Source organism: Schistocerca serialis, chromosome 8, assembly GCF_023864345.2.
Source record: "Schistocerca serialis cubense isolate TAMUIC-IGC-003099 chromosome 8, iqSchSeri2.2, whole genome shotgun sequence".
Classification (NCBI taxonomy): domain Eukaryota; kingdom Metazoa; phylum Arthropoda; class Insecta; order Orthoptera; family Acrididae; genus Schistocerca; species Schistocerca serialis.
In genome coordinates, this window is record NC_064645.1 from 281,660,712 (window position 1) to 281,688,061 (window position 27,350).

The 27,350-nt window shown below is 40.3% G+C and overlaps 1 protein-coding gene and 1 non-coding gene across 4 annotated transcripts in view; both read left to right on the forward strand.

The window, feature by feature from the left end:
• The window catches only part of LOC126416306 (polyphosphoinositide phosphatase), a 181,799-nt gene that overhangs the window by 106,721 nt on the left and 47,728 nt on the right, over positions 1–27,350 (forward strand). For all 3 annotated transcript variants that reach the window (XM_050083966.1, XM_050083967.1, XM_050083968.1), the window contains one exon: positions 18,843–19,068. In XM_050083966.1, coding sequence (XP_049939923.1) covers positions 18,843–19,068 — 226 coding nt within the window. The remainder of the gene's footprint in view (positions 1–18,842; positions 19,069–27,350) is intronic.
• On the forward strand, positions 19,797–19,871 carry Trnat-ugu (transfer RNA threonine (anticodon UGU)). The gene has a single exon. It is a non-coding gene; the product is annotated as a tRNA-Thr (tRNA).

The following is a 27,350-nucleotide window of genomic DNA, read 5'->3' on the forward strand; positions in this document are numbered from 1 at the left end:
ACTTTACGTTCTTCCAGCGATCTACGATAAATTGCTGATAGAAAGGGGGCAAGTTCTTTAGCATAATCACTGTAGAATCTTAAGGGTATCTCGTCTGGTCCGGATGCTTTTCCGCTACTAAGTGATAGCAGTTGTTTTTCAATTCCGATATCGTTTATTTCAATATTTTCCATTTTGGCGTCCGTGCGACGGCTGAAGTCAGGGACCGTGTTACGATTTTCCGCAGTGAAACAGTTTCGGAACACTGAATTCAGTATTTCTGCCTTTCTTCGGTCGTCCTCTGTTTCGGTGCCATCGTGGTCAACGAGTGACTGAATAGGGGATTTAGATCCGCTTACCGATTTTACATATGACCAAAACTTTTTAGGGTTCTTGTTTAGATTGTTTGCCAATGTTTTATGTTCGAATTCGTTGAATGCTTCTCTCATTGCTCTCTTTACGCTCTTTTTCGCTTCGTTCAGCTTTTCCTTATCAGCTATGATTCGACTACTCTTAAACCTATGATGAAGCTTTCTTTGTTTCCGTAGTACCTTTCGTACATGATTGTTATACCACGGTGGATCTTTCCCCTCGCTTTGGACCTTAGTTGGTACGAACTTATCTAAGGCGTACTGGACGAAGTTTCTGAATTTTTTCCATTTTTGTTCCACATCCTCTTCCTCAGAAATGAACGTTTGATGGTGGTCACTCAGATATTCTGTGATTTGTGCCCTATCACTCTTGTTAAGCAAATATATTTTCCTTCCTTTCTTGGCATTTCTTATTACACTTGTAGTCATTGATGCAACCACTGACTTATGATCACTGATACCCTCTTCTACATTCACGGAGTCGAAAAGTTCCAGTCTATTTGTTGCTATGAGGTCTAAAACGTTAGCTTCACGAGTTGGTTCTCTAACTATCTGCTCGAAGTAATTCTCGGACAAGGCAGTCAGGATAATGTCACAAGAGTCTCTGTCCCTGGCTCCAGTTCTGATTGTGTGACTATCCCATTCTATACCTGGTAGATTGAAGTCTCCCCCTATTACAATAGTATGATCACGAAACTTCTTCACGACGTTCTGCAGGTTCTCTCTGAGGCGCTCAACTACTACGGTTGCTGATGCAGGTGGTCTATAGAAGCATCCGACTATCATATCTGACCCACCTTTGATACTTAACTTAACCCAGATTATTTCACATTCGCATTCGCTAATAACTTCACTGGATATTATTGAATTCTTTACTGCTATAAATACTCCTCCACCATTGGCGTTTATCCTATCCTTGCGGTATATATTCCATTCTGTGTCTAGGATTTCGTTACTGTTCACTTCCGGTTTTAACCAACTTTCCGTTCCTAATACTATATGCGCACTATTTCCTTCAATAAGAGATACTAATTCAGGAACCTTGCCCTGGATACTCCTGCAGTTTACCAATATTACGTTAACTTTTCCTGTTTTTGGTCTCTGAGGACGGACATTCTTTATCAACGATGATAATGTCCTCTCTGGTAAGCCGTCAGGTATTTTATCGTTTCGCCCAAGGGGGGGGTCCCTCTAACCTAAAAAACCCCCGTGTGCACGCCACACGTACTCTGCTACCCTAGTAGCTGCTTCCGGTGTGTAGTGCACGCCTGACCTGTCTAGGGGGGCCCTACAGTTCTCCACCCAATAACGGAGGTCGATGAATTTGCAACCATTATAGTCGCAGAGTCGTCTGAGCCTCTGGTTTAGACCCTCCACACGGCTCCAAACCAGAGGACCGCGATCGACTCTGGGCACTATGCTGCAGATATTAAGCTCAGCTTGCACTCCGCGTGCGATGCTGGTTGTCTTCACCAAATCAGCCAGCCGCCGGAAGGAACCAAGGATGGCCTCAGAACCCAAGCGGCAGGCGTCATTCGTTCCGACATGTGCTACTATCTGCAGCCGGTCACACCCAGTGCGTTCAATAGCTGCCGGAAGGGCCTCCTCCACATTACGGACGAGACCCCCCGGCAAGCACACCGAGTGCACACTGGCATTCTTCCCCGACCTACCCGCTATTTTCCTGAGGGGCTCCATAACCCGCCTAACGTTGGAGCTCCCTATAACTAATAGGCCCGCCCTCTGTGACTGTCGGGACCTTGCCGGAGAATCGGCCACTGGCCCAACAGGCGAGGCACCCTGTGGTGGCTCGGAAACGATGTCATCACCACTAGGAAGCACCCCGTACCTGTTGGAAAGGGGTAAGGCAGCTGCCACGCGGCCAGATCCCACCTTCGCCTTTCGGCCAGGCACGCGCGAGCCCACCACTGTCCGCCATTCACCCTGGAGTGATGGCTGACCGGTAAGATGCTCACTGCCGGAAGACGCAGCGACATCAGGGGTTCCATGTGATTCCAAGGCCACCGAAGTAGGCATAGGTCTCACCACAGTTGCCCCAACGCCACTACAAGCCGACGCCTGCGCCTCGAGCTCGATGAGCCTAACAGACAAAGCCTCCACCTGCCCCCGAAGAGTGGCCAATTCTCCTTGCGTCCGCTCACAACAACCACAGTCCCTACACATGACTATGTTTACCCTACTCTATACGGTGACAAATTCCCAAGATAATCTTCTGATGAGCTACTCTGATAATCAAGAAACACTCACTGAAATACGAGACGCGAAAACTACGTTAGGTTTTCCCAGAAAAACTATTTAAAAGCTAAGCGCAGCAAATAAGTACAAAAACGCTTTATACAAACAGTACTCGCTGCTGCTGGTGCTGTCGCTCTGGCTGTCACAAGACAACTGCTGATTCAAGTGACTAGTGGCTAACGGCCGCGAAACAAACAAAAGACGGTTTTAGGGCACTTTCTGTTCTAAACTATCAAGAAAACACTAAGAAATCTAACACGAAAACTACGTAAAGTTTTATCAAGAACTGTTAGTTACTATGCAGAGCAGATAAACACAAATAGAACCCCTTCCTTAGTGGAAGGTCGTAAACAAAATGCAAAATAAACGCTTTATACAAACAGTACTCGCTGCTGCTGGTGCTGTCGCTCTGGCTGTCACAAGACAACTGCTGATTCAGGTGACTAGTGGCTAACGGCCGAGAAACAAACAAAAGACGGTTTTAGGGCGCTTTCTGTTCTAAACGATCAAGAAAACACTAAGAAATCTAACACGAAAACTACGTAAAGTTTTATCAAGAACTGTTAGTTACTATGCAGAGCAGATAAACACAAATAGAACCCCTTCCTTAGTGGAAGGTCGTAAACAAAATGCAAAATAAACGCTTTATACAAACAGTACTCGCTGCTGCTGGTGCTGTCGCTCTGGCTGTCACAAGACAACTGCTGATTCAGGTGACTAGTGGCTAACGGCCGCGAAACAAACAAAAGACGGTTTTAGGGCGCTTTCTGTTCTAAACGATCAAGAAAACACTAAGAAATCTAACACGAAAACTACGTAAAGTTTTATCAAGAACTGTTAGTTACTATGCAGAGCAGATAAATACAAATAGAACCCCTTCCTTAGTGGAAGGTCGTAAACAAAATGCAAAATAAACGCTTTATACAAACAGTACTCGCTGCTGCTGGTGCTGTCGCTCTGGCTGTCACAAGACAACTGCTGATTCAGGTGACTAGTGGCTAACGGCCGCGAAACAAACAAAAGACGGTTTTAGGGCGCTTTCTGTTCTAAACGATCAAGAAAACACTAAGAAATCTAACACGAAAACTACGTAAAGTTTTATCAAGAACTGTTAGTTACTATGCAGAGCAGATAAATACAAATAGAACCCCTTCCTTAGTGGAAGGTCGTAAACAAAATGCAAAATAAACGCTTTATACAAACAGTACTCGCTGCTGCTGGTGCTGTCGCTCTGGCTGTCACAAGTGTCACAGTGCTAAAAGTCAGTACATATTACTTTTACTCTCTTGCAGAGTGTATGCTGTACTTATTGTATATGTTAACATCCAATTCTTGCTTTTTCATCTAATAGCATAGTTTGTTTTTGAACCATACACCAATGAGCCAAAACATTATGACCAACTGGTTAATAGCTTGTTTGTCCATCTCTGGAATGAAATACATTACTGAGTCTGTGTATCAGGGATCTGACAGTTTGTTGGTAGGTTTGTGGAGATATGTGGCATTAGATGTATATGCACAGATCATGTAATTCACAAAAACAACAGGCTACTGATTTGTGTACACAGTGATGGTGCCTGATAGGGACCCAGATGGGTTCCATAGGATTTACATCAGGCAAATTTGTTCACCAAGACAGCAACGTGAGTTCACTATAATGCTCCTCAAACCAATGTACCATGGTTCTGGCTCCAAGACATAGACAATTATACTGCTGAAAGATGACATCGCCCTTGGGGAAGACACCAAGCATGAAGGGATGCAGGTGGTGCACAGCTGTCGGCATGTCTTCAAGTACTACCACAGTTCCCATGCAAGCACAGGAAAATGTCTCCCATAGCGTAATACTGTTGTTACCAGTTTGCATTCATGGCATGCTGCATGTTTTGACCCACAGTTTACCTCAATGATGGCATTTGTGGGGATGACCATTGCCCTAGTGTAGCAAAAATGTGAGTCACCCAAAAAGTCGACACGTTTCCATTGATTGACGATTGAATACATATGGTCTTGTACCCACTGGAATCATAATTGACAAAGTCATTGGGTCAACATGTGAACATATAGGGGTGGTCTGCTGCAGAGCTCCTGTTCAACAATGTATGAGGAAGGTGTGGTCTGGAACACCAGAATTGTACTCTTTCAGAAGAGATGCCACAGAGCACCATCTATTGTACTTTACAGAGCAGAAAATCCTCCTGTCAAGCCCATGGTCTGTGAAGACTTGAGGATGTTCAACCATTTAGCACCTAGTGGTAGTTTCACTGTCCTTCTACCTCCTTCTGTAGATGCTCATGACAGTAGCACATGAACATTCAACCAGCTTCACCATTTTCAAGATTCTTGTTCATGTTAATAATCTGCTGTATGTCAGAGTTGGTTATCTCAATGGATTTCCCCATTTGCAGCCCATATCTTCACTAGGGTGAACCTCCATTTGTCTGCCCAGTTTACATACTTTTGTTATCATGTCACATGCTCATAACACCATCAGGCAGCATCCATAATTGCGATTGGCTGTGGTCACAATGTTTTGGCGTATTAGTGTACATTGCATACCATCAGATTGTTTCTTGTGTAAAGATCTAGCTGATATTCCCCCTTGCAGTTCTACTTTTCAGACAGTAAAAGCCTAAAATGGAGCCATATTCTGTTCACTAGTAAGCCAACCTCTACACAGACATTGCCTACTGAGCATCCTGCCTCAGAAATGCTAATATGAGCCACACTGCACTTTCTTCAACGTAACCGTAAGCATCTATTTCTTTAAGGGGGTGGACTTACTGCAAGAAGCTGGTACTGCAATGAAGACTTAAACTCTCGTTGCTGTTGGCATCTCCATGTGGTCCCCTTACCTGACATAGTCCCCATTTCTTGGTAGAACTGCTGGGTTATAAATGAAACTGCTATGAAAATGCTAGCTTCTTAGACAAGCCATCAGTGCATCTGTTATGCCAATGCCCTGTTTCTAGTCATATACTTAGCAATGCCACTAGAGCCCGCTTGTGGAGGAATACTCTTGCCTGCACTGCAAGGACTGTGCATTACTGGTGTGCTGGCAGGTTTTACCAAACAAACCTGACCTGTCTTGCAATAATTCAATGGCTCAGTTACAGTAAATCAAATGACAACCATCTTCACTCACCAGCTACCAGTGACTACTGCAATATTCCTCTATATATTATTACAGATTTGCCCAAAAACTCGTAGTGGACTACACTTCCCCCGTCTGCAAAAAAGACTCAGTTCCTTAGGCCTCATTTAAAATGAATCTACAACACATCTCACATGTACAGCATAAGTTTCAGTTATACAGGTGCCTAGAGCCCCAATCCACAAGGTTCAGTTACCATATTTAACTTGCAAAACCTTATTTTCTAGGTTTCCTCTTACACAACTAAGCTGCTCATTTGTACTCCACTTAACAGACCATTAGTTCCCTTGGAAAGCACAATGAATCATGCCATGGTACTTCTCCATCCTGCCAGTCATGTGGTCTTGGAAATTGTCCTTGCAGACAAGCATGGCACATTTCTCGATCTTATATCTTGTTAAACTGCAGGACATATATTTCTCATCAGCATTCGCACTACAATATTCCACATCCACTCACTTTCATGCTCTAGGGATCCAGTGCTTATCATGATGCTCACTCATCGTTGGCCTTCCCTAAATTCCTTAACATGCTGCATCAGTTGTTCTGCTGAAATCTGTCCTTGTGCAGCTTTTAATTTACATGAGGTCTGGTTTTAACATATTGTTTAGGAAAGTTAGATTCTGCTTTGGGAGCACCCACTAGTGGTTCGTCTGGTCAGTATAGTTGTGGCTGATTTGTGTTCAATTGGGTTTTCGCATGACCATGGCTGGTAGATGGAAAGTTGGCTCCATTATATCAAATGCTGTCTCATTAATGAACAATCTACTGCCCCCTCAGCTCCATCAGCCTTGCTTCCATGAGCCTTCCATCTTGTAGCAATTCACCACCACTACCATGTTATCATACACAGAATAAATCCTGTGTAAAACCACTTAATGGAAATAAGGTTTACATTGAATAATGTCTCTAGGACAATCCAGTCCTGTTCTACCCATGAATAGCTGCACCAAAAATGTGTTGGTGCAATTTTAGATCACCTGGGCTGGATGTATTGTAATCTTCTCCCTCTCCCTCTTCTATCATCATGACAATTTTGTCCCCATCTTCAGAGATCAACAACACACTGCCTGTCCTTGCTTGCACATACTTGAATAACTGTTCTCTGCTCTATTAAATTGTCTTGATGTGAAAGCCACAGGATGTTCCTCACCATTGATTTCCTGATTCAGGATGCACCCCAAACTATTGTCAGACGTGTCACAAAATAGTATAAACTTCTTCTGGAAAACCCAGAAAAATAAAAACTGGATTTGGCATTAAAACTTTTTCATCTTTCTGAATGCATCCTGACACTCCTCTATCCACATCAGTTTTGCACCTTTTTTCAACTGTTGTATGAGTAGTCACACTGTATCAGCGAACCCCCTCACAAATATCCTATAATAGAGAGTTCCAAAAATGTTTACAGCTCTATTTCAGAACCAGGAAATCCTGTACTGCTCATACCAGTCTCAGATCAGTTCTCATCCTAACTTTACTAATCATATGCCCTAAAGAACCTACTTCCTCCAACACAAAATTATATGTTTCTGTACTTAATGTCAGACGTGCTGCTCGCAATCTCATAAAAACTTCTCTCAAGCATTGTCTATACTCCTCTACATCTTTCAAGGGTACAGTTGTATCATTCAGGTAGATTAGACACCGGTGAGGCTGCAGTCCGCTCAATATGCCTTGGAACAATCACTGAAACATAACAGCAGCATTCTTCAACCTGAATGACATCTTCCGATAGTGATAATGGCTTCAGGGTACTGAGAATGCTGTCTTCAGTTGATTCTTGGAACCACCTCCAACTGATGGTATACACTTTTTAAATCTTTGGTAGAAAAATACTGATACTGTCCCAGGTTGTTGGTGGTCTCCATGATGTGGGGTATGGGCTATTTTTTGGGCTATGCATATGTTGACTATCTTACTATTAAGGTAATGGTAATCATAACAGAATCTGTACTTCTTGGACCTATCCTTAGACTTCTTGGGCAGAAACACAGTTCATACCCTCCTCCCCATGGACTGTTGCTCTCTTCTATTATCCCATCAGTCAAATGTTGGTTAATAAACTCCTCCATAATTGGTTGCAAATACTGAGATATCTGTTACTATTTACAGTACACAGGTGCCTCATTTCCCATCAGAATCCAGAGCTGTGTAATGCTCATCACTGGTAATAGACCCTGAGGGAAAGAAACTAATCTTCAGAGTACAACAACAACAACAACAACTACTACTACTACTACTTCATCCTCACCTTCTATACTTCCTTTAGATGCTCCATCTTTTTACAAAATGCAGCCTTAACAGCAGCCTGTGGGTGCCCACTATTTACATCCTCCATGCATCAATCATTTCTCCTTCAGATTCATGGGCGCTACCTTCCCACCATCTGTCTTCTGTATGCATACAATAATCCTTTAAACAGAACATCTTGCTGAATTCAAAATATTGTTCCCTTCCAATGACTCAGTTATGCACAACATATTGACATGTAGGTTGGCTCCAGACTTACCCAAAGTGACTTTCTGCTACCACCTGGTACATCACGATGTGGATCAAGCCTTAATATATTTGTACACAGTTTAATTACATATACCAATAAGATATATGCACCTTGTGACAGCTCTAAGGGGGTGGTTTGATAAAAAAGCAAGGAAAAATGTTTGTTTCATAAATAGCTCATCTTACTTCTTGACATAGTCTGCTTTGTGGGCTGTACACTTGGTCCAGAGATCCTCCAGCTCTTTCATCCCAATAGAAGAACAGGTTCTGTCGAACACTGAAAAATACTCATTGACTGCAAGTATCACTTCCTTTTTTGATGAAAGTTTCCTCCCAGAAAGCAAAAGTTCCAAGTTAGGAAACAGGAAGAAGTCACTTGGGGTTAAGTCTGCTGAATAGGTTGGACAAGGGACCAATTCAAAACCCAGTTCATGCACTTTCACCATTGTTACAGTTGATGTGTGGGAAGGTGCATTATCCTGGTGAAATAACACTTTTTTATGTATGAACACTGGTGTTTTGTGCAGCCATCACAAATTTCAAGTGATCCAACAATAAAGTGTTAATTGGGCCCAGTCATGGTTCTGCCATTTTCAAATAATCTGTGATGATTACTTCTTGGGAATCCCATAAAATGAAGTGATCACCTTTCCAGGTGACAAAATAGTCTTTCTCTTCTCCGGTGCACTTTCATCAACCATTAGCCATTGTTTCGATTGTTGTGGCCATTGTTTTGATTGTTGTTTTGATTTTAATGTGAAATGATGGATCCAAATTTCACCAACAGTCACAAATTGGTGCAGAAAGTCTTGCAGACTGTGATTAAACATCACCAGACATTGTGATGAAACATTGTGCTGGGTGTGGTTTTGGTTGACTGTGAGCAATCGTGGCACCCACGTCACACGCAGCTTCTTCATAACCAATCTCTGTGGATGTTGTTATGCACTCAGTTGAGATGCCTACAGTCTCAGCAATCTTATGAATTTTTATTCAGCAGTGTATCATTACCATATTGTGGATTTTTCAATAGTTTCCTTTGTGGTGACCACAGTTGGGTGGCCAGAGCAAGCCTCATCTTTGGTGCTTGTCCAACTATGTTTAAATTCATTAATCCAAAAGTAAATAGTCTTCAGTGCTGGTGCAGAGTCCACAAGAGGTCCATCCAGTTCTGTTTTTATTTGTGCAGCAGTCCAGCCCTTCAAATGAAAATGTTTAATAACAACACAAAACTCAGTTTCCTTCATTTTCAATTGCAGTTGACAAACTGACCAATTCAGACAAGTCATAGCAATAAACTGTGCACTGTACATTGTTGAAGTTCTTTATATGAGTGTTGGAATAATTAAGCTTACCAACCATGAAGATGCAACAAAAATGTACCATTCTTTCATGGAAATTTGCCAGACTTATAAACCCACACTCATACACTGGCAACAGTTTCCTCTAGCTGGAATGTTTAGCCATTAATTTCCACCACATGTTGCCAATGATTAGTTTTGGTTTCAGGTTGATGCAGAAAGTACATCCCCAGGATCATGCTGTAGCCCTCACATACATGAGCCACTACATCTACACACTGTTTAAATGGAACCACTTCCAGTTGAAAACTTATCTCACTTCACACATCCTATAGCATTGTCGTTTCATAGCCTCTGACCCACTAGGTATCTACTGGCTGCTGACACATCCCCCCCCCCCCCCCCCCCCTCATGTGGCCAACAGAAACTTATACTCCTTGCTCCGTACAACTCTTACTGCTGCACATTCTGTCACTGCATATCTACTTGGTGCATCTAAGGCTAAAGGGAATGCCTATGCATTTAATGGCTGCTTATTTCCTCCATGTCCACCCCTTTTACCATTGCCAAAATTCTGTTGTTGAGACATATTACCTCTATCCCTCTGAGACTGGCTGCAGTGCCTCTGAACGTGCCCAGTATGCCCACATCTGTAAATCCTTAAATTTGGGGAAAACATTGTATGCCTCTCATGTACACCTGGAAACATATTGATCTCATCATAGTCCATTGTAAACCTTAGAAGCCCTTGTCTCTGCATTTCTCAATGCTTCTGTACACCTTACCAATGTTTTTACCTTTCCCACTAGACTTAATTTTGCCACCCATAATAACTGATTATCTGACCAACAACCCACACTTGCTAATGTCATCAGATCCTCCACAAATGACACTACATCCTCAGATGAGCTTCCAGAAGAGAGAATGATTAGGCTAGCAGCAGCTGAATCTATCACATGATCTGGTGCTTGGAGCAATGCTGTGTGTTCATCCTTAATTGCATTTTGGCCCCGCAACTTCTGTGTTATCTGCCCCCACCAGTGCTAACCTGTCTGTCAACAAATACAGTGCCTTTGGCTCCAAAATGTGCCACATCTCTGACTCTGCCATTGCAACATCTTTACCTCTCATTCACACACAATGTCTACAGAAAATCATTCACAGACCAACAGATTACACTTTACACCTTATCATTAACCATCTAGACTCCCTGCATTGCCTCACAACATGACCATGACAGTAGAATATAAAATGAGTTACGGATAGGCTCAGTACACAGCACAGCATGCCCAAGCAGATTGTGCCATGGACATTTGACAGGCTCTGACAACTGCTCCTTGTAGTTACCTGAAGTTGAGACAGCTCAGCTGATTTGTCTGGCCTGAACAAAGTAAATCACAAGTTATGGAGATACTCCCTCCTAGATCCCATTCTTGTCATGCACTCAAAAAATAGCCAACAGTTCTCTCCCTCACCCCACTACGTTGATACTGCAGGCATGGTGAAGAGGTAATGCTGCATGCATGACAAACCATCTGGTGTCCACTGAAAATGACACCAACATTTTTGACACCAAGTATACCCAACCCCAGGGGTGGAGGGATGGCTGCAATGTCAGGATGGCAGGTGGCAGAGGGTTGACATGGAGTAGCAGGCCAGTGGAGGCACAGAAAGATGCAGTTATCAAAATTAATATTTAATTTCTACTCAAATGTTAGTGCCATGTCGGTGTGGAGTAATGACAATACCCCCACTACAGGGAAAGAGGGCCGGGTGGCCAGCGAGATGTCAGCCAGTGTCCTGGCCATCTGGTTGCAATGCATGTGCACTCAGCTTTGCTGATGCATGTGCTCAGTGTGTAGCTTGTGACCCCACTGCATGAGTCACACCACAAACTTTTGTTATCAGTGGCGTATGAAGACATTCAGCAATCTGGCTGTGGTAGCCAGCTCTGTAGTGCATGACTGGCAGACGATAGGTGCCGTACACGGGATATGACCTGCTGCCCCCTGGACAGGAGTCCAGCTGCTGCTGAAGGGAGCCAAGAAGTCTTGCTGCCCTGTGTAAGTTAGTCTGGAGGGAGGACTTAGTCCAGGAAGCTGGCACAGCAACAGAGACTCAAACTCATGACTTATGCTGGCGGCTCCCTGTGGTCCCCTCGCATTGCAGAGCTCCAACATCCTGGTAGAACTATTGGACTGTGAATAAAAAGACCTACAAAAATGAGAGCTATTTACACAAGCTAGCAGCACATCTGTTACACCGTTGCATCACTTCCAGGCACGTACTTGGCAACATGACCAAAACCCGGTGATGGAGAAATGCCTATGCCTGCACTGCAAGAACTGCTTATTACTGTTGTGCTTGCAGGTTTCACTTAGTGAGCCTGGCTCATCTTGCAGTGATTCAACAGCTCAGTTGCTACCAGTGGGTGCTGCAGTACTACTCTACATATTCTTATAGATTTACCCAAAAAAATGGCAGTGGCACTACTTACCTATTGACGGCAGATAATCTTTAAATTTGCAGCATAATAGATAATAATGAAGATATAATAATATAATGTGAATGGTGTGTTGTCCATTACAAATAACACGTAAAAAATGGTATTGTAGTTACAGAAAGGCAAACTTAGCAGGAGTAACTACTTTCTTTCCATTTCAACATTTAAACATCGACAAGCATATCCATCTAAATGGACAAGTGCTCTGATGGGAGGAATAGATTTCATTTGAGTTGCCAATCTACTATTATGTAGTCTTATTTTTAAATGTTAGGAGGAAATGTACATTTTATCATTGATCAGTTCCATGGTTGCCAGTCCTGCAGTTAAATCAATTTACACTGAGATGTATAAGATGGATAACAATCCAGCTCATTTCCAAACAAGGCACATACAGCTTTGACAGATCTGGAGTGTATAAGACACATTAAATTAGGAAACTCCTCATCTTTTCTGATTCCTAAAATCACTGCAAGTCACCCAAAGTGAGTATCCACCAGAGAAGTCAGTCCAGTCCATCAAAAACATTGTGCCTCAACTACACTAACTACTAGGGAAGGAAATTATTTGCTGATGGGTTCATGGCTGTTCACAGTGACAAACTGATGGATGCAGAAGCCATGGAGGCATGTACAATATTTGTAGACGGAGATTTCTGAGGCTTTTATGTTCAGCATCTTGCTGTTAAGTTCTACTCCACTCAGCTCCTACCTAAAATTTTTGAAAGGACCATTTACATTGGCTGGATGTAAAGGCAACATTATGCCTGCTCTGTGTTCTGTCCATGATGAGTGATCCAGTGCTAACGGGCAGCTGTGTTATCCATTGCCTTTGTAGCATCATTTGGATGCAATATGGAGGGATATGGGATCAGCACAATCTGCTCTCCGAGGTGTTGCTGGCTTCCCGGACCTTGGAGATTCTACTTCTCACTAAAGCAGCTCCTCAGTTGGCCTTATGAGTGTGGGTGCATCTCACTCCTCATATCTACCTCTACTTTTACACTCTGCAAGCCACCTGAAGTGTGTGGCAGAGGGCACTTGAGCTACACTATCTTTTTCCCCTTTTCTTGTTCCCATTGCCGATTATGCGTGTGAACAATGATCCCCTGTAAACCTCTGTATTAATTCTAATTTCCTGGATTTACTGGCTGTGGGCATCTCATATGACATACATAGGAGTAATATGTTGCTCGATTCTTTCCAAAATGTACTCTCTTGAAATTTCAATAATAAACATGTCTGTGATGCACAATGCCTTTCTTGTGGTGTCTGCTGCTGGGGCTTGTTGAGCGTCTCCACAGTGTTCTTGTATTAACTAAATGATCCAGTGACAAAATGCATCCTTTTTAATTGGATCTTGTCTATTAAACAGACCTGGTAAGGGTCCCAGATTGATGAGCAATACTTGAGAATCAGTCAGACAGGTGTTTTGTAAGTATCTTCCTTAGTTAATGAATTCAATTTCCATAAAAGTCTTCCTATGAGCCTGATTTCTTGGTATTTGTTTCATGTAGCTATTCCACTTTAGGGTGCTCCGAATGGTTACTCCTAGGTATTATGTGGCAGTTTCAGTTTCCAGCAGTTTGCCACCAATAGTGTAATTGTGCAGTAGAGAACTTATTTACCTATTTATGCACAATATGTTAGATTTATTTATGTTTTGGGTCAATTGTCAGCTCCTACACCATTCTTCAATCCTCTGCACCTCTTCCTGCAGTTCACCATAGTCTGCTGGTGTTGATACCTTCTTATAGACAACCACATCATGTGCAAAAGAGTTTCATGGAGCTTCTGAGCTCATTCACTACATCATTTATATGTCTCATAAACAGTAATAATCCTATTAAACTTCCTTAGGATACTTCCAAAATTACCTTTTACATCTGTTGACTTTGTTGAGTGCTGTCTACGAGGAATCCTGTATCCACTCAGAAATCTGGTACAGTACTTGGTAAGCTCATATTTTTTTTTACTAACCTCTACATCTACAGCTGCATGACTAATGTGCAATTCGCACTTAAGTGCATGGCAGCTGGTTCAGTGAACCAGCTTCAAGCTATTTCTCTGCTGTTCGACTCTCAAACAGCATGCAGGAAAAACAGTTGCTTAAATCTTTCAATGTGCACTCTCATTTAACTTACTTTATTACAATGATCTTTTCTTCCTATGTAGGTGGGTGCCAACAAAATATTTTCGCATTCAGAGAAGTTAGTGTGGTACTTTATCAAAAGCCTTCCTGAAGCCAACGAAAAGGGCATCAACCTGAGGTCGCACTATCTATAGTGCTGTGAATCTCAGGGATGAATAGAGTGAGCTGAGTTTTGTGAGATCTCTATTTTCTGAACCCATGTTGACTTTTATTGAAGAGATTTTCATTCTCCAATAATGTCATAATAAATGAGCAAAAACCAGGTTCCATAATTCTACAGTGGATTGACATCAGTGATAAAGCCACATAATTATGTGTATTTGTCCTCCAACTCTTCTTGAAAATGAGAATGACTTGCACATTTTCCAGTTCCTAGATGCCCATCACTGCTCCAGCAACCTGTGGTAAACTACTACTAGAAGGGGAGCAATTCCTTATGCATAATCTCTGTAGAGTCTTACAGTCATTTCATATGATCCAGAAGCCTTTGCAATATTAAACAATTATAGTTCCTTTTCTAATCTTTTTTCTAATATATGTGTGGCGTTTTGGTGTTCATGTGATGATTGAAAGGAGGGAGTGTATTATGATTTTCTGCAGTGAAACAATTTTGGAAAACCATATTCAATATTTCTGCCTTCTACCTGCCATTTTCCATTTTGGTGTTACTGTGAACACTGAACACTGACTGAGTAGATGATTTTGGTCTACTTACTGTTTTATATAATACCAAAGTTTCTAAGGCTTTTCTTTCGGATCAGTTGGAAAAATTTTACTTTCAAATTTGTTGAACATTTCTCTTATTGTGCTCCTCATGCTCATTTTCATTCCTTACAGCTTTTGTTTGTCAGATAGATTTTTTGACCTCACTTAAACCTGTATAGAAGCTCTCTTTGCTTCTCTAGAAATGTTCTGACATGACCATTAAACCAAAGTGGGCCTTTTCCATTGTTTAAAATCTTGTACAGAAAATATTTGTCTGATGTATATTTAACAATGTTTTTGAATTTTATCCATTTATGCTAACTATCTTCATCCTCAAAACTGAGTATTTGATGTTGACTGCTGAGGTACTCTTCATATAATATCCTGTAGCTTTTGTTAAGCAAAAATATTTTCATACATTTCTTAGCATTCCTTGTAAAATCTTTAGTCATCAAATCTGTCACAGCCTAATGATCGCTGATGTCCTCTTCTACATTAACTGATTAGAGAAGTTCAGATTTGTTTGTTGCTAGGAAGTCTGTTACTGTAGCATGACAGGGGAACTAATTCACAGTATTCTGCAAGTTCTCTCTGAAGTGCTCTGCCACTACGACTACTGATGCTGGTGGCCTGTAAAAGCATCCTGTTACAATGTTTTCCCCATCTTTGATGCTTAACTTCACCCACATTATTTTACATTCAGAATCCCTAATAACCTTACAAGATATTAAAGAATTCTTTACTGCAATAAATAAGATGCCACCATTGGCTTCTACCCCATCCTTGAGAGATACACTGATCAGTCAGAAACTTATGACCACCTACCTAATAGCTACTCTGTCCACCTTTTGCATGGATAACAGTGGCTACATGTTGAGGCATGGTAACAGTGAGGCCTCGGTAGGTCACTGAGGGAGTTGTCACCACATCTGCACACACAAGTCACCTAATTCCTGTAAATATCAGGGAGTGGAGACCATGAGCTCTGATGCCACATTCTGTCATGTCCCATATGTGTTCAATTGGGTTAAGACAACAACACCATCACCCTCCTGGCCTTATTGAAAAATGATCACCATGAAGGAATGTACGTGGTCTAAAACCAGTGTTCAATATTGCTTGGCTATTGTGGTGCCTTCCACGAGTTCCACTGGACCTGTGGATGCCCATGTGAATGTTCCCCAGAACATACTGAAGCCGCCGCTACCTTGTTCCCATCCTGCAGCACAGGTGTCAAAGAGCAGATTCGCGCCTTCCCTTCAGCATGATGAAGAAGGTATCGGGATTCATCAGACCATGCAATGCTTTGCCACTGCGCCAACATCCAGTGCTGACGGTCAAGTGCCCATTTCAATCATAGTCACTGATGTTGTGTTGTTAACATTGGCACATGCATGGGTCATCAGCTGCAAAGGCCCATCGCTAGAAGTGTTTGGTACAGTGTATATTCAGACACACTTGTATTTTGCTCAGCAGTAAATTCTGGTGTTAGTTCCACCACAGTTCATTGCCTGTTCTGTTTTGCCAGTCTGTCAGCCCAGACGACATCCACCATCTGTAATGAGGGGTGGCCTCCCAACCCCACAATGTCTCAACATGGTTTCACCTTGGCTTCACTATGCATTGAAGACACACCACAGCACTCTTCGAACACGTGGCAAGTTGTGCAGTTTCTGAAATGCTCATGTCAAGCCTCCAGGCCAACAAAATCTGTCGTTGGTCAAACTCAGACAGATCATGAGCCTTCCCCCTTACCTTCTACACACAGACAGCATGCTCACTGATTCTACATCACTGTGTGTGTGTCTGACTAGCAGTCATTCCTCACCAAGTGATGCTATCACCTGGATGGGTTTATGTCAATAGTAGGTCGGTGGACATAGTGTTCTGGTTGGTCAGTGTATATTCCAGTCTGTGTTTAGGATTTCATTGCTGATCGTTTCTGGTTTCAACCAACTTTGTGTTCCTCAAAGTATCTGGGCATTATTACTTTTAATAAGCAATACTAATTCTGGACCCTTGCCTTGGATGTTCCTGCACTTAACGGGGTGGGAGTGGGTGGGGGAAGAGGGCAACAGTGCACGTTACACCTACTCTGGTACCGTGGTAGTTACCTTCTGTGTATAATGTATGCCTGACTGTTTGAAGGGCCCCTACAATCCTCCACCCAGTAACAGAGGTTGAGAAAGTCACGTCCAATATCATCCAGAATTGTCTAAGACTCTGGTTTAGACCTCCCACTCTGCTCCAAACCAGAGGACTGTGATTGACTCTGGATAAGATGCTACAAACAGTGAGCTAAGCTTCTGCCACATGGGTGATGCTAGCTGCCTTCACCAATTCAGCCAGCCACCAAAAGGAGCCAACAATGGTCTAAGAGCCCAAGCAGCAGACATAATTTGTGCTGACATGAGGCACAGTTTTCACCCACCAGCGAAAAAGTCCATGGCAGCCTGGGGGATTTAACCTGGATCATCCACATGGCGGTCAGGCATGGCAACCACTCAGCTACAGAAGTGGACCAGCAATTACCCATTTCCCATTTATTTTTGTCGTGATATTTTTGTGCACTTTATCTTTTTATGCACTACAATATTTTGTTTTTATTATTGATGTCATTATTTTACTTTTTCATTTTGTGTGTAATCTGTCAAAGGGCCAAATAATTATTTGAGTGTGATTGCAGCTGCTAATAACCTTGCTCTATGCCCTGGTAACAACATAAACAACAACAGTATCCAGGATGGAGCATAAAGACTGGTTAAAAATCAAAATTAGAAAGTCACGATAATATAAGTTAAAGAAAATCAGTATCTGATAAACAAGCTTTACAGCATGTCTGAAGGAAGAATAATGTTTTAAGAGAAAATTGTCACTCATTTTTGCCAAATATATCAATTAATGTTAAACATATGCATATAATGATGATAGCAGTTACAAAAAAGTGTTGTATGAAAATCAGACATGGGTAGTAGCAGAACTGTGGAATCAATCTGAAGCAATTGAAATGTGGAAAGTTAATAAAAATGGCTAGATAATGTACGGTAGGGGTTGAAATGATTAGGTGATGGACAAATCACCCAGAAACCCTTTTAGGAAATAAACTGGTTAGCAGAAAATGCGAAGACCTACAGAAGTAGGCACTGAGTGGAAAGAAGTTTTAGGAACAGAGACCTTCCCCCCCCCCCTCCCCTGCCCCCCCCCCCCCCCCCCCCCCAAAATGGAGAGGTATCTGTTGTGAGGCCAGACAAATGTGTTGTTCCTGAAGAGGGACAGTAGCTTTTCAGTAGCTGCAAGGGAACAGTCTGGATAACTGGCTGATCTGGCCTGGTATCATCACCCAAAACAGCTTTGCTGTGCTGGTACTACGAACGGCTGAAAGCAAGGGGAAACTACAGCCACAATTTTTGCTATGGGCATGAAGCCCTACTATATAGTTAAATGATGATGGCATACACGTGGATAAAATATTCCAGAAGTGAAATACTCCCCCATTTGGATCTCTGGGTGGGACTAATCAGGAGGATGTTGGCATCAGGAGATTCAGAGATGAAATGGCTCACACAGGATAGAGTAGCATGGAGAGCTGCATCAAACCAGTCTTCAAGCTGAACACCACCACCACCACCACCACCACCACCACCACCACCATCACAACAATAACAGGAACAGGGACAGAGAACTACTGAAATATGTAGTGCTGCTAATTGTAGATGCGGGGTGTAATAAACATGCTAGGTAGAAAGAACAGAGGATAGCATTTAACTACTTAAAGACATGACTAAAACGTAAATTAGACCATCTGCCAACACGCGTAAAATATGTTTACTGAAAATCATTACCTTTATGCCAGTTTTTCTTTCCTTTCCCTTTTTCATGACTACAGTTTGTTTAGTCCATGCAAAATTTATATTTAACAGCTGTGTGCCTTGGGTGTCTTGGATGCACCACGTATTGATTTTGATTCGGACTGTGTGCGTATGTTGGAAGAACTGTATGAGGACCATGGAGACACATTGGCATTGCAGTATGGTGGATCGCAACTAGTGCATCGCATCAAAACATATCGAAAGACAGCACCATGGACATCACAAGGCAATGATATAATGCAAACCTTGAGCCGTTATTACAGTAATACATTTTCTGGTGAGTGATATACCATTTTTATATATAAACAAAATCCTTAACATATTTATTCATCAATATACCTGGTCATTAGACAATAGGGCTTTTGTATTTCAATGCAACTACAGTAAAATAAAAGCCTTTATTTAAAGATATTATTGATTATAGCATGATAAAGGTAACTAGAAAGAAGCATTTCAAATAAATTTACTTCAAAATCTCCGAGAATCATACTTTTGTGATAACAACATGTAAAAACAAATTAAAAATCAAAACAGACTGAACATTTGACCTTTCATTGGAAGCTAAGGACATAAGTGGGAGAATGAAAAATAGTGCAAAGACGATAAATGACACATTGAGACAAATAAACCAAGCAAGTGCAGTGCTATTCTCGTATTCAGGATGGCTTTTTTATGGGGATAGGTTACATGGTACTTTGGGTGAGGAACACGGCAAAGAGCTGTTACAAACATACACTGCAGTATGAAATACAGTAGTCAGGATCATGACAGTAAGTGTAACCGTATGACACTGTAACAGTCACTTAGTTAAAACCATTCATCAGTCAGTGAAAAAATAAGCCAGATGAATTATTACAGGAATCATCACCTTAGTTAGCGCGAGTAATGAGTGAATGGGCAAATATCCTTTAGGAACATTATGAATGTAGGTTGTGGACAGTTGGGAATGTGGGTCTCACGGGAAGTGTACAAGGGATAAGTCCCTGCAGTCAAGCTATCCTCTGTGCCCTCGGTGGCTCAGATGGATAGAGCACCTGCCATGTAAGCAGGAGATCCCGGGTTCAAGTCCCGGTCGGGGCACACATTTTCAGCTGTCTACATTGAGGTATATCAACACCACTTGTTGGCAGCTGAGGGTTTCGATTAATTATCATTTATTTCTAGAGAAGCTGCATGCTCATCCATGGTATCAGTTCTTTCAGAACAGTTACTATAATGTAGAGGTGGGTATTGGACCTAGATGACAGTGGCAGAAAATAATTGAAGGAGAAAAAAATGAATTACAATCAAAAGGGAAAGAAAAATGAGGTATGATTGTTTGACAAAAAAGGAAAGGGACAATGACTTGAGAAATGAAATAGAATCGTTATAGTTATATCTGATGAGCCTTTACCAGTTGGCAGTGAGTGTAGTAGTTATTGTTTTTACAGTCCTGGTTCTCATTGCTGCCACTGAAAAGTAATATGCGTCAGGCCAATGTATCTGGCCCATGACCCATTTACTCTAATTTTGTAAGCTTTATATTTGTTATCTCATAAAACATTGAAAAAAATTGTAGGGAGGTAACTGACAAGGATTATCCATGCATTTAGGCATTGCGATGTGTGCTTCCTTAACACTCATTATTAAGAAAGTGCATAGTTCACAATAAAGGATGGCAGCCAAAAACAGTTGCAGGATAGAATTTTTTTATTGAAATTCTTGACCAAGGTTTCGGTACATATAAATATACCTTCATCAGAAGTAAAACTTCTCGTGTCTCAACAGTTCATAGGCGAAGTAACATTGTTAAACTGTTCGCTTTGATCCTGTGCCCATTACACATGTTGTACAAATGGAGATGATATTTTAATTACTGACGACGCCTTTTGGCATAATTGTTTTATTATTCTCCAGTGCATGATGTAATTTTAGAAGTTTTACTTCTGATGAAGGTATATTTATATGTACCGAAACCTTGGTCAAGAATTTCAATTAAAAAATTCTATCCTGCAACTGTTTTTGGCTGCCATCCTTTATTGTGAAGAATTTTAACAGTTGCTGCTGCAGCCATGTTTAAAATCTTGAAAGTGCATAGTATAAGTAAATATCTTAATGTAATATCTTAAATTCACACATTAATATTCTTAGATCAGACCCTTTTGTAGGCCAACTCTCAAATTATCACATGGTAGTGTACAAATTTATATTTACTTTTTATTTTAGTTTTTTCCCAGATTTTGTGATACCACGTAATCCTGACACTGTGGTCAAGTAACAAGCCACTACAAAATTAACAGACTCCTGATGAAAAATAAGAACATATGAAAGCAAGAGGTACATTAATGTAAACAAATAAAGACAACAGAACAGTAAATACTCTAAAGCAATAGGAGGAACACCTTGACAGACTGACAGTGTTGCAGTCTCTTTGTTTATAGTCATAGCTATTCACTTTCTTGAAGTGTGGTCTCCCACAAAGTGTTTATGGCTGTGAACTTGATCTAATTGTTTTTTTTTTTTTGTAATTTTCAGTTATAGCAAACAAGTAATCAACACCCACATTTAGTATTTGGCCTTGATTTGAAATGAAATACTTCGAAATCAGTTAACTATTGGACCTATTTTGTCCTTAAGTGTTCGTCGCACATATTGATGTGATGCAACAACTGTCTGGCTTCCATCAAGACCAACCTTGTACTGACTGTAGGTAATAAAGTAAGGTGCTTCTTTCTTTTTTATATTGTTGGCATTATGGATGGACTTCAGAGAGTTTGGTACTTTTCCATGCTGGAACACTGTGGTTCACAGAGCTTCTACCTCTGTTCCAAAAGTGGCTGAATTTTGGCACGACCTCGTGATAGACTCAGTGTCCACTCTGTGGTGTCCTACCACTCGTGTAATATCGGGTGCCTAGGATGCTGCTTTCTCAGATAGCTAAACAACAATTCAAGCAAATCTTATTAATGGAGTTTATTACAGTGAAGTAAACTGACAATACTTAACTTTGCCTTTTTACAAAGAGGTGTTGCAAGCAATTGGCAACATGCAAATAATCAGTGTCCTTTGATATATACAATTTCCATGCAACGAAAGAATGAGTCCACAAGTCAATGCTATAGTGTTTATATCACAACTCGTCTTCTAGTGTGGCTCTTCTAGTGCAGCCGAGGCTAGCTGGAGCGGCGATTATATTCCCTTCGTATAGGTGCCGCTCCTGTCGTTGTGTTATCCTAGTCAGCGTTTATTGGCTGATGTTGCCACAGCCTTCTCTGCTGTTTCATTCAGGCCGATGTGCTGGCGCTTGATGTTACACCAGAATGCACTCATTGTCATTTTATGTCCTCATAATATAAGTGAAAACAGGAAAATTTATGTCTTGTAAAAATAACTATCAATTCCTTTAGTTAAATACAGGCTAACTTTACTAGTTGTTTGAGGACTCCACATCAATTATTGTTTGCTGGTAAGATGTCTTGAGAGGTGTGCACAACCCACAATGTGAGAGGCACAGATCACTACAGAATGAAAGCTTTGTACCGAAAGAAAGTCTTTTTGGGGTTTATCTCACATACTTTTTAGTTAGTCTGAAAACTTACTGAGGATAGAACTTGCAGAATAGACCATACCTTTCCGTACAAAGATGAGGAAGTACTATTGAAGTGTACATAGTTTCCTCTCTAGTCTTTGCAGAATGAATGTTGCCATCTCTTTTAAATTACGGTAACCAATAACCGTGTTAGTGGATATACGTGTAGGGGTCTAAATGGTAGAATTCCAAGGCACTTGAATAATGACCTCCTTAAAATCTGCAGACTGACATGTCAGATCATGCTGTCTAGCCTTTTCTGTGATGCCATTTGAGGTAACTGAGTGAAAATAGAGTAGTAAACAAATTTCTGCATATCAGTGTCACTGTTTAATGTACCTCTTTAGAGCTGCATATTCAATGAACTGTCCTCAGACTGGATGCTGTCCTCAGACTAGATGTTTGTCATTATTTTGAAGTGAGTTGCGTTAAAGGGTAACTCCACATACTAAGTTATAAAGATTTTAGTCAGCTGATTTTCTTGACGTTGGCTTCATTGCCTTCTTTAGAGGCAAGGTAATGTCCAGTAGCTGGACTAGTACGTAGAAAATGAACTGATGAAAAATAGTGAATATTTGGTAAATTTCAAGTTTTCAAATGAAGCAAGGTATCTGAACTTTTAAATGTTTGTATATTGAAGCTCTCTATGCATTGTAGTGACACAATTTGCACTAACAAGTCATACTATATGACTGCTTCTTGTTTCCTCACAAAATGAATTTGCGATATCCACCTTTGCTATTGATGCACTTTGTTCCATGTGTCCCTAAGTCTTGTGTCTTGATGTACTGAAATGATATGCTGGAAATGATTCTATGTAGGATAGTGCCAAATGATGCAGATCATGCAATAGGTGAATTTTAATAGTAGTTCCACCCACTTTATTTGCACTGTACTTTGTTGATGGCCAGTTCCAGTGTTACAGATCACACTTTAAACAGGTAAAGAGACACACATCTGTTCCTTTGTAAAACATATCCTTAGGAGAACTAATTCAACCATTAATCAGAGTCACAGTATTTGTTGAACTTCAGTCACATAATATACAGTAAGAGAAATATGCAGTTAACAGTGCACATGAAATAACTTGCTGTACTGTCACCAAAGTTAATAACACTGTCAGTTAATGTTAGTAATGAAACATTGACACTTTGCGATTCCTGATACAATACATGGATGTCACACAAACGATGCCAAAGCTCATTTTTTTTCAAGTTATGTGTTAGGTTTTGGATAATTAGCCTGGGAAATTCACTGCAACCAACATATTTATGTTATTCAGATGGTAACTGGTCGTATAACTTTTTGATACATTGATGTTGCTATTTCAGTACACCAATATAACCTGATTTAGAGAAGTTATTTGATTGCTTGTCAGCTGCAGGCTGTAAGCTGCATAGATGTTTAGCGTTTGCTTCCTAACCGCAGAATCCCACTCAAACTGACATGATAATGTTATTCTGGTGCTTGCCTATCATGGACTGACTGTTTTGTGGGAGAGGACACTATTTAAAGAAAGGTGTAAAAATATGATGATTTTTCTGAAAACGCTTTGAAAATCAGCAAGGTTAGGTTTCTAGATTTTAATTTTTCACAGGGATCGTAAGATTTATTATTGTCTACTTTATGAAAAATTTTGAAGGTTAGTAAATCATAAAGGTATATTGAACTATATTATGCATCTGTAGTCTGAAATCCCCTACTAATGAATATGTCATCTATCTTTAAATAAATCCTTAATCAGTCAGCATCTTAATTTTTGGCCTAATTAATTAGTGAGAGGTGTTGTCTTTTTTCAGGAAAAATATAGCAATTAAAAATATATTGTCAAAATTTAGAATCTTGTAGGCATTAAAGCAAAATAGGCATTCGAAATTTTGAGGGTTCCAACTTTTAATGTCAGTTATTTCATAAGTTAATTAGTTTCAGATATTTTAAAATATGTTTTTGGATAGCTGGGAATGTGAGCTGTTAAATGAATGCTGACAATAGCTCCTGTGCTGGCCATTAGCTCAAAATTTTTTCGAACAATACAGCGTTGTCATAATTTCAGTTACTCTTAACTTTTAATCACTCGGGCTTCTAGTAAAACCAACAGCGTCATTGTAATCATGAAGGTAAGTACAAACAACTGAATTGTAAATTTACATCAAATTAGGCATAAATAACAACTTGACATATTCTGTATGTATTACATATTGTCAGATACAATTGCTGGTACTTATTTAGCAAAATTTAATATAACTGAATTTACAAAATTTTGTGTTAAAAAGTCAATCTTTTTCTAAAGACATGGGCTATAAGTATTTAAGCATGAAATAGTTAATTTTAGTTGGCATAGTTTTTATATTAACTGTTTTTTTCAATACCTGCAGGTATTCACAATGTGTCTTGGTCTTGATTATGTTACAACAGTCAGTTAAGATTACTCTATAGTGAAGTCATCTGCACCAAACTCACTGATAATTCAGTAGCTGTGTGATAGAAAAATTTGCCTTGTATGAGAATTCTATACCAGAAACAGTATGTGTTCTATTTTATCCTGAATAAGTGAAAGTATATTCTCTGTAGGCTACAAACTGATGGTACCCATTAATCTCTTTGCTAAACCATTTATGTAATGTTCCACATCTTTTGCAAAGTCACTTATCTTCTTCTTTTTCGTGTGCCTTTGTTCCCATATCTGCACAATTTGTCATGGTTAGTTTAAGGGGTGACCAGATACCCTTCCTGTCTCCACTCTGTTCCCCGCTCCCCTGCCCCTCAGGACAGAATGTGTGTACCCTAATTGGTGCATGCAGTGTTAGTCATGTGAAACTGTGTGAAAGTTTTCTAAACTTTTTGGAAGTCATGTATCTGAGGTGGGACTTGGATACTAGCCTTGTATTCACCTAGTTGGAAGTGGGAAACTGCCGAAAAACCACATCCACACTGGCCAGCACACCATCCCTTGTCGTTAATCCTCCAGGTGCATCTCCCCATCGCAAAAGCAGCTATCCAGGTGAGTTGCAAAAGCATTTGTGTCATATACAGAAAGAGTTAGAAATTCTGTCTTGTTTACTTTTGGACCAACATTTCACTAAAAATTCAGATTCACTCATACAATGTGAATTTTCTCTGTGTCCAGCCACATGTTCCAGTTATGTGCTTCTATGTGTGTCCATGTGATATAAGTAATCATTCCTACCTCCGTCTATGCAACTGATGGTGTGGTTTTTAAATTATGTATAAATGATACTGGGCCCTGATGAATTCAACTTTTGGATTGTATTGAGTGGCTTTGGTGAACTCACAACATGTACAGTAAGCTTTCTCACTATGACACCTATGAGGTTCTTACATTTGATAATGTGTTAAATACAGATTAATTTTCATTTGAAGTTTTTGTTTAACTACCATGATACTATCTGCAATGTTTTGACATACTTCAATAACTTTGGTTTTGGCTTTCTTTTTTTCTACCTTTTCTACTCATTATGCTCACTTTTGGTAGCTCATCTGAACTTGAGATTATGCCTCTTGCCTGTCAAACTCCATTTTTTCCCATAAAATGACATATTCCTCTTCTAAATGCCATTCTGTTTCTGCTGTACCCACTTTCAGTTGCTGTATGGTTGCTTTATGACTTCCTTTTAAGTTCCTGGTTATTGCTCCTTGACTTACCTTAAATTCTGTTGTTATTGCTTCATAAGATTGCCACTTTCTTCAGAAAAAAAGGAAGATTTTTCATAGACATATTTTTAATAACTATGCATTCATATTTTTATTATATCCAATTTTTGATTAAAACTCGCTCACACATACGTCTTAAACCCTATTGCTTCATATCACTGAGACATTCTGAAACTGATTCAGCTTTTAGAAATGTAATGTCATTCTGTAGTAGATTAAAAGAGTCTTTGCAGGGAATGTCAAAATTTATTACCACTTCAAGCTCTGATTTTATGAGTTCAGGTGAATACCTGTTCCCAGTGTCAGTCTACTTGTTCTTAATCATCAAAAACACTTGTTCCACAAACACATTTGAACCTGCTATGCTTAGTATAACACACATGAGCTGAGAAATATTTGTCACTTTTTGTTAAGACGTTAGTGTGAATAATTCCACTCATATGGACACATCACCACCATCCTTAGTGATGCAGTCAGTAAAGTATCTTTCACCTAAAAAATTCTTCATGTAGCTGATCCAGGTTAGTATTTCCACTGCAGGTCTGAGGTCGCAATATTGTATTTCCCCATTCAAAGAAAGAGGTTCCAACATTGCATGCTTATTACTAACTGATAAGTCCAAATAGGTTTCAAGATATTTCAACAGTGTGTCATAGAGACAATGAAATTCACATGAAATCTTATTAAGGCATTAATTTCTTGGTTCTCTCCTATAGAATTTATCGTTCTTTCGCTGTGTGATTTTTCTTATAGATATTGCACAGAATGTTATGTGATCCAACAATACTTGACTCCCTTTTTTCCAGGCATTTTGATACTCATTTCATTTGACCTCCTATATCTGACACAAAATGCAAATATATTTCAGGAATAGTTCCTTTCTCTGGGTCTTCAGCTAAAAATACTGATGCAACTTGCTTTGGACAGGCATCAACGCTATTGAAATAGCTCTTTATACCTGGCCAGTACTCAATCAATCTGTTTATGGCAGGAGTTAAGAAGAGCACTCAGGATGGATAAATTCAAAAATGGCTTCAGTTCCTGACACCTTTTAGCTGATACAGAGAAATGAATATATATTGAAACAAGGTTCTCTACATCCATTTCCAGCTCTTGCATGATCTGCTTCATTGCATTATGAATCATGTGATTTGAACAACTCACTTTCTGTAGATTGGTATTCTTGGAAAGCAACAATTGATAAACCGATTGTTTCCTGCCGAAACTCACATCAGCACTGTCAGCACTATATACTGTGAATTGTGTTAAATTATTAATATTTTAGTGAGTGGCTATCCAGACTATCAACAGTTAACTTT